Source organism: Atta colombica, unplaced genomic scaffold (genome assembly GCF_001594045.1).
Source record: "Atta colombica isolate Treedump-2 unplaced genomic scaffold, Acol1.0 scaffold153, whole genome shotgun sequence".
Lineage (NCBI taxonomy): Eukaryota > Metazoa > Arthropoda > Insecta > Hymenoptera > Formicidae > Atta > Atta colombica.
Genome location: NW_017259243.1, coordinates 629,384 through 638,169, shown reverse-complemented (window position 1 = coordinate 638,169; position 8,786 = coordinate 629,384). Strand labels below are relative to the sequence as shown.

The 8,786-nt window shown below is 31.7% G+C and overlaps 2 protein-coding genes across 3 annotated transcripts in view; one reads left to right on the top strand and one right to left on the bottom strand.

The window, feature by feature from the left end:
* The window catches only part of LOC108685464 (serine-rich adhesin for platelets), a 6,767-nt gene extending 5,499 nt beyond the window's left edge, over positions 1–1,268 (bottom strand). For both annotated transcript variants that reach the window (XM_018190249.1, XM_018190250.1), the window contains exon 1: positions 1,172–1,268. In XM_018190249.1, the coding sequence (XP_018045738.1) occupies positions 1,172–1,218 (47 nt within the window). In that variant the 5' untranslated portion in view covers positions 1,219–1,268. The remainder of the gene's footprint in view (positions 1–1,171) is intronic.
* Positions 1,269–8,010: 6,742 nt separating this feature from the next.
* Positions 8,011–8,786, top strand: part of LOC108685466 (ATP-binding cassette sub-family G member 1-like) — an 18,402-nt gene continuing 17,626 nt past the window's right edge. The window contains exon 1 of the mRNA XM_018190253.1: positions 8,011–8,070. The gene's annotated coding sequence lies outside the window, so the exon portion shown is untranslated. The remainder of the gene's footprint in view (positions 8,071–8,786) is intronic.

Below are 8,786 nucleotides of genomic sequence, written 5' to 3'. Positions count from 1 at the left end.
TATATATATATAAAGTATAAAACTTCAATGACATGTATATAATATGTTAATTTACCATCATTTAGCATTAATAGTTTCAAATTATCATTTAAATAGGATATTTTTATTACGCGATACGACTATTTCACATGTAAGTATTTATTTTTGATAATACTTTGTACTTATCTAAATTAAATGCAGATTAATTATTTTCTTATAAATACTAAAATATGTCCTGTTTTTAATCTTATTATTGTTTAAAATATATAATTATTGAATTTTCAACATATGCAATCGATAATTTTGATGAAAATGAATTAATATAATTAAATTACATTTACAAATTAAGACATTCGAGTCTAAAAGTTCGTGTGATAACTTAGCAGTCTTATAAAAAATAACTTATAATATACAATAGTAAATAAACGTAATAGAAATATATTCATTACGTCTTTAAATCTTTTTCACTCTTTATCTTTTATCTTTCTTATCATTTGTATGATTTTCAATATACATATATACATAGTATTAAAGGCAAACTTATATCGAGAACCATTAAAAACTGTAGCCTATTATACATAATTATTTTGCTTCTTATTCGACATATTAGTACTACTTATTATACTGACGAAAAGTTTGAAAATTACAAAATAAGTAAGTAATGCAAAGATAGTATGCAAAGAGAATAATGGAAAACATAATATAATAAGTAACTTTTTATAACCGAGAGAATCGCATCGTACAAAAAATATAGAACTACGAGACGACAAAGAACACAATCGTGTTCAATGTTGGTTCAAGAAGTACCAATTAATAATGATATAGAAGAAGTAACGTAATATAACATATACAATAGTGTATTTAAAAATTCCCAACGATATCTCACGGACGTCCGAAAATTCGTCGTGAGGGATGCGCAAAGAGCGTGTCTCGCAGAATATGTGCGGAATAAAACAGAAGTCATAATTGTAATATTTTCAGAAAACGAGATTTAAGGTGATGGTGATCGCTCAACGGATAAGGGTGAGGGAGATACAATAACGCTGAGTCGCTGTAGATTTCGAGGGGTAACCGTGCACGCTTCGCATCGAGAGCGACACACGACGCGCTCTCAACGGTTACGCAAAATTACTCCTGAAATATCTCGGGAAGATGCGCGCGTCGGAATCGCGCGGCGACGCTTCCACATTACCTGGACAGATTCCCAAACCATGATACCACGTTCTCCTTACACACCATTGCCAGACAACATTGATACCACTTGGGTAGGAGGAAAGTGTGGAGCAACGGAGCGGACAACCAGCGGGCGGCCTCTCTTTCTCTCTCTCTCTCTCTCTCTCTCTCTCTCTCTCTCTCTCTTCCTCTCGCTTTCCGTCCCTCTATTCTTTCTCCCTCCTTCTCCGGCTGTTCGCTTTCTCTTTTTCTTTCGTTTTTCTCGCTCTTCTTCTCGAGGGCACCGCACAATCGGGTTGACAATCAGATCCTTGCAAACGAGAACCGTTTCACTGCCGTATAATGGTACCCCGTTGAGATCCGGTGGTAAGCGACGAATACCGCGGACGCACAAGATGCACAGTGGCGGCAGCGACGGCAGTGGCACGACAGCCGTAACACACCGTTAAGCTTCCACATTCGCCGTGGCAGTCGTAAAGAGATATCCGATGCCACCGACGGGATAACGACAGGACTGATGTCCAATCGGAGCTGATGACGAAAATCGTAGTCGACGAGCGCGATCGCGGGGTCGCGCGCGCTAACCGTGCGTGGCGCGGGTACGACGCGAGGACGACAAACGATGACGATGATGACGGTGACGACGACGACGACGACGAACTTCTCTCGCGTTCGAGCGAGCGAGCGAGCGAATGAGCAAGCAGGCGCGTCAACAGCCGCTCCGAGTGTCCCTCGAATTTCTCTGAATATTTCCGCGAAACGAACAATACGTCGTACGATATGGAATATATGTTCACCGCCGCTTGCCCGTACTCTCTCGTTGCGATAACTCGCGAATTCGCTCTCTTTCTTTTTTTCTCCCCCTCTCTTATTCACTCTTACTCTCGTTGCCTCTTTCTCTCACTCTCTTTCTCGCGCGCGCACGAGATGCCGCTACGAATGTAATCGGACAGTCGACGCGAGATCCGTTCACATGCGTTTATATACTTGCTTGCGTTAAAAAAGGTATCGTATATTCATTGCTTCGCATTTCAGCTGCGTTCGATTTGAAGCTCACACTCACGGCGCTTATGAGCGCTTTGTGAGTGTGAGCTTGAAAGAATCAAGGGAGAATGAAGCGAATTCATCGGAAATCCGCCATTTTTAGATAATTTTTTAATAGCAAGCGGGATATTTAGCTTTTTTTAAACTACAGATCCCGATTATATTCGTGCCGGCACCGAGATACTATTAAAGACAACCAGTTCTCAAAGTTCTGAAAGTTTGTGTAACTGTTAAAATTTAATTGATCAAGAATAAGAAATTGATAATGCGATACTTATGATTTGTTAGTTTCGTAGAACATGTATAAATGTTTAAAACTTAATAATATTCGATTTTTATTTAAAACCGTGATTTTAATGTTATCATCCGAGTTTGATTATCAATGGAGATGATAATTGCAGAAAAAAAGTTGTAATTTTTCGGCAATATATAAGATATAGCATTAAAAGTATGCGTTATTTATATATCATTTATATGAAAAAAGTTACTAATTTAATAATGTATCAAAATATTTATATTAATAATTGCAAATTTTTATTAATCATGGATAATGTCATCATTATTCAATTATCCCCGGGTACATCTGGTGCCTCATTGATAGTCACAGAAATTTTTCCAAGGCCGATTAGGAGCTTCGCACAATAAAAGGAACAGAGAACAAAGAACAGAGAATAAGAATTTTTACCTATCAGAAACTATGTATTCCACAATACATGATTTCTGATAGGTTGAAATTCTTATTCTTTGTTTTCTGTTCCTTTTATTGTGCGGAGCCCCTTAGGCCCGATTGCATCAACATTACTTTGATTTTAAGGCTTAAAACTCTCTTTGTCTCTCTTTCGCTTTAAAACGAGACAGAGAGAGTTTTAAGCTTCATTCAAAGTAATGTTGGTGCAATCGGGTCTTAATCTCATCGATGATGCCGTGCTTTTATATAAAACTGCCAGCAGTAAACATCTAGTTCGCATTACGTTATTATAAATTATTATAAATTTTTAGTACTGGCAATATATCAAATCAGAAAAGAGAATATATATCAGAGAATTTCTCTCTGATTAAATATATGTATTTAATCGGAAATATCGAAATACGGTCAAGGTAAAGAGAATTAGATCTAGTTTCACTAGATCTTAATTCAGGTTCAACTTATTTCTTATCTCTTTCCAATTCTAGAATTGAAAAGAAATAATGAGTAAGTTGAACCTCAGTTAACCTGGTTAACCGTGAATTGTAAAACTGGACTTTAGAGGGATTTTGGTCCCTCCTCTTTAGACTTTGGAATAGGACTGCATCAGGAATCCAAAGCTGGTGTGTTTAAATAATTTCACGACTCACGGTTAAGTTTTAATCGAGGTTTTATTTATTCATTATCTCCTTTTCAATTCTAGAATTGGAAAAAGATGAGAAAAATTCTACAAGTTGAATCTCGGTTAAGACTTACCCGTGAGTGAATCGTTGTGAAACTGGGCCTTAACCTGGACTCAGGTCAAGGCTGTGTGGCTCAGACCCAGTTCCACAACTCACGATTAACTCTTAATCGAGATTCAATTTATTACTCATCTCTTTTCAATTCTAGAATTGGAAAGAGACAATGAATAAGTTGAATCTCGAATCAGTTAAGAGTTAATCGTGAATTGTGGAACTGGGCCTCGATGGCAGGACAGAAGTTTATCATTTCAGAGGAGACTAGGGCTGCGTTCCATTTCACGCATTATGTGCATGATGTATCATTTTATCTTTGTTTGACACTCGGCGAAGACTAGGATTAACGAGGATAAAATGATACATCATGCGCATTATGCGTGAAATGGAACGCAGCCCAGGTCTCGATTCGAATCTCGGAGCAGCCTGATATTTTTTTCATGTTATCTTATTTCTTACGCTTATTTCTTACAATGTTAAGCCACAGTTTGTATAGCATCTACTAAAGTGGGGTGAATTTCTTTACTAAGAAAATTTTGTTTAACAAAAATACAAAAGTTTAGTCACCCATCCGATTCAGAATCCTATTCATTGATGCTTTATCTATGATTGTATCGATTATTTCACGGTGATATATGAATATTTAATGTGGAAATAAATTTTTATAAGAAGAGTGTACAATAATGCCATCTACAATTCAGGAAAACATTTAATAAACAACAAAGATAAAATGATTCTAAAGCCAGTATTCATAGCCTCATATTCGTAGGTTGCAATTTACTTGACATTGCAAATGTTTCATTGATCAATTAAAAGAAAGAATTTTACGAATTGATCGACCAAAGAGTTTTTTCCCAAGGAAAACAAGAAAATCAAAATAATGTTAATTTTACGTCGTATTATTTTGATTTTCTTGTTCTTCTTGGATTGAAGCATTTGCAGTTTGAATCGCACCCAGTCAATTTTTAAGGCTGGAGCACACGAACAATAAAAATTATGATAACATCAAAATAACATTAAAATGAATCAGAAATGATTGAAAAATGACTTTTAATGATTATTTTGGCATCATTTTGATATCATTTTGATATCATAATGACTTGTTATTTTGCTTTACAAAAGGATCTACATTCAAATTTGCATAGCCATCTAAAAAAAATTATCCAATCACATTTCTCTTATAAAGAGGCGTAATGAGGTAATTTTCTGTATACATTAATTTATGTGATTATTTGTGCAAATTTCATGGAAAAGAAGGAAATAAAGAATTTTAATTAATTCATTTTCTTCTTGTATTATATACATTACAAAAACTCTATGCTTTGCTTTTATATTTGAAACTTTTACGTACAATTTTAAGATGTCATGAACCAATCAGAAAGCGATATTCATAGTCCAATGTCGCGTATTGCGTCGCGAATCGCGCTGATGTGATGAAGTCAGGTACGCAAAACGACGTTCTCATGTGGCGGACTTACAGCTCCGACAGCTTGATTTCGTTCGTCGCGCGTGACACGCGATATCCAATGAAAGTATATCTTAGAATGAAAACATCGATAAAGCTATACTCATTGGATATATCGCGTGTCGCGCGCGAACATCGCGCTGATATGTCGGATGCGGCATTATGGATGCGGCTAGTAAACTATCGACATGAGAATCTTTCTTTTGTAACCGCAAAATGCCTCCGGACTATTGCTCTCTGAAGAAGTGTGAATTACACAACAATATCCATTTTTTACGATGCTCCTGATGAAAATAAATCGTTGACTAAATAACTAAAATTTATCAAAATAATAGATATTTCAATGATTTTAGCGCTTTATTTCTATCAGGAGCAGAAAGTAATTTAGAAAGTAATAATGCGCGGGGGGGGTATTTTGCACTTATAAGAAAAAGGACATCCTCACGTCCTCTTTTAGATTTCTCACTGCTAGAAATCACACCAAGCCGCGCCTATTTTTACATTAAACATTTGCATTTCGTTTATCTTTCAATTCTTAACAACAAATATAAATATAAAACATAGCTATATTGTAATTTCTATATATTTCCAGAGAGAAACCTGAGAGAAGCCGACGTTTTTCATGACAAATTGCTCGTATACTACCGCCAGTACATACATTTTCGATTTGGATACTACGTGGCTACATCCATTTCCCTGTCGATAAAATCATAACTGCGGACGAGATACTATTAAAAACGGTCGACTCTGAGCAAATTTTAGTAACTATCAATAGAGCTCTATAGAGCTTTAAGAATTTTTTCAGAACTTTTTATCAACTTTTTAGTACTATATTTCCTTATTTTTACCAACATGAGAAGATATGATATTAAAAAATTTTGAAAAAATACTTTAAAAAATCTTAAAGCTTTATGAGAAGAAAATAAACAATTTTGTCTCTTGCAGTAAGTAATTTTGTCTCTTGTAGTTTTTCTGTAAAGTTGATAGTATTTGAGTTAATTATTAAAAAATGTTTGATAATTTTTAGCAATTAATATCTTATTAACTATTGCGAAAATTGCAAAATAGTAGAGAACTTTTCTTCTCAGTTTAGTCCATTCTACCCCGGCGAAAGATTTGTCGTTACTTTTAGAACACCTTGTATAATATATAAAGATACAGCTTTGTTTATTTACTTATTTATTATTTATTATTTATTTTTTAAAAGTATATTTTTAAAAGACAATACAAAGATGTATAGGGTACATAAGAATCAACGTAATTAGGTATAAATGTAAGAACTATAATATGATATATTGAATGTATAAAAAAAATTCTATAAAAAATACATTACATGTTTTAGTTCTTGGATTGAGCCATCCTCAGATAATACAAAATTCACAATCTTAAAATTAATTTCCATCGTCATAAAAAAATCGTGATGAAAGTTTTCCAATTTATGTAGCGATATTGATGAATACCTCACGAAGATCATGAATTACTTGCAAGCAATTCACTGACCGATTGTTCGGAATTTTATGATATTCTAATTAAAGAAACATTTGTTAACTAATAAATAAAAATAAAAAATAAAATAATCTGAATAAAATAAAAATCTGTTAAAATGTTATCTACTTTTAAATTCTATAAAAACCAAACAAAACATTATCTCAATAACATTCATCAACGTGATCGCAGTTCATTTCTTAAGAAGAAATATTTCTTAAGAAGAAATATTTCGTCAAATTCACCATAAAATCGTGTAAAATATACCAGTCATCAGATATAGATCAGTAATAATACAATGTATATAATACACAGTCGCTATATTAAAACTTGATAATGTACTGTAGATCGAATCTTCCAGAAAGAATTTTTTGAAAGATATGTTAACGGTAAGGCTGACTGTCACTATCTGAGAAGCAATTAATAGATTGACAAAACGATTAGATAAAAACAATGTCAAATTTTGTTTATAATTGATGTATACGCTTTGTGAATTGTGTATACGCTTTCTTCCGTGTCCGAAGGCTTTCCATTTGGAGATTAAGACTGTTTTTTTGCTCTTTTTAATATATATGTATATTTATTATATATTTATTATATAATATATAAAGTTTTCTTAAAATACATTGAAATAACTTTGCTGAATCAACAATCATGATGTACAAATCTAGAAACAGAGAGCGTGTTCTGAATATGTCCTAATACTTATACAATTTCAAGTGTTAAGGCATCACTGTCTGTACATGTACATATTTTGGTTACATTTTTTTTCTAGTTGAAAATATCGAAAAGATATGAAGGTCACCTTTACTTTTTTAAATGAAATTATGTAATTTTTTGTTACATGATATGATTCCTTTATGTGTGTGTATAATTTGCATATAAAACTATTAAAGATAATAAAAAAACCATTAGATATTTTACATCTGATTCTAGCATATAAGTATATATTGACATGATTGAAATGTTAAATATCTCGTAAAGTATTAATTTTTTGATAATCGTATACCATCGTTACAAATTTTAATCATTTAGGATAATATACGAGTTATTTAATCATTTAGATAGTATATGAGATAGTATATGAGAATAGTATAGAGATAAGATAATGAGATAATATATGAGATAGTATATGAAAGGATAGTATATGAGAATAATATATGATAATAAAATTAAGAAATAAAGTAAAAAAAATAGTTCAATAGCGCATTAATAGTTCACTCATTAGAGATTATATAAAATTAATGAATAGATTATTTAACATATTTACTCTTTCTACGTTAGGTATAATGTATGACAATGAGGGCTTTGACATGCAACCTTGATTGGTATTTGTTTGTATGACGAGTGAGCTAGGCATTTCATATCGATGATTAATGTGGTACTCGTGAAGGCAGATAGTATATTACTTTGTGTCTTGATATTTTCTTTTAAAACGTTCACAAGTGCTCAATAAAACAGTGCTTTGCAATTCTTACAGTCTATAGTGAATATATAATACAGTTACGATCTTAGTTGTTTGTGTGATTATTAGCTATTAATATAAATATATTTAAGTGACAATCATGTAATACGAAATAGATATTTTGCATTTCCAGTAAAAAATTTTATATGCATGAATATATATAAACATATATAAATATTCATAAAAATATATAATTATGTATGAAATATGTTCATACATATTTATATATCCTTCTTTCATTTGTGAAATTACTTTTTAGTGTACTAAAAAAATAATAATAATGAGAAAACATTAAAAATAATTAAAAGGAAAATTTTCGCATTATTTGTTTTAGAAAAAAATAATTTTGGAGAAATGTAAAAGAATTACTGATACATAATTGCATATAAAATTATAGGTACATAGTTATGTATGAGTAAATTTTTTACACTTTTTCAAATCTGATTTTGTCTAAAACAAACAAAAAAAATTATCCCATGAATTATTTTTGATCTTTATTATTATTTTTAGTATATTAAAAAGTAATTTTGTAATTTTTTTCATTATATAATGTTATATAATGTTATATAATTTGTATAATTTTATATAATTATACAGAATTTATTTATAGTAATTATACAGTAAGTTTTGACAGCGCTCATGATACAGTGGACTAAATTGAGTCGAAAAATCTCTACCATTTTACAATTTTCAGATAGTTAACAAGATATCAATTACTGAAAAAATTGCTGAATATTGGTTTTCAATAATTTT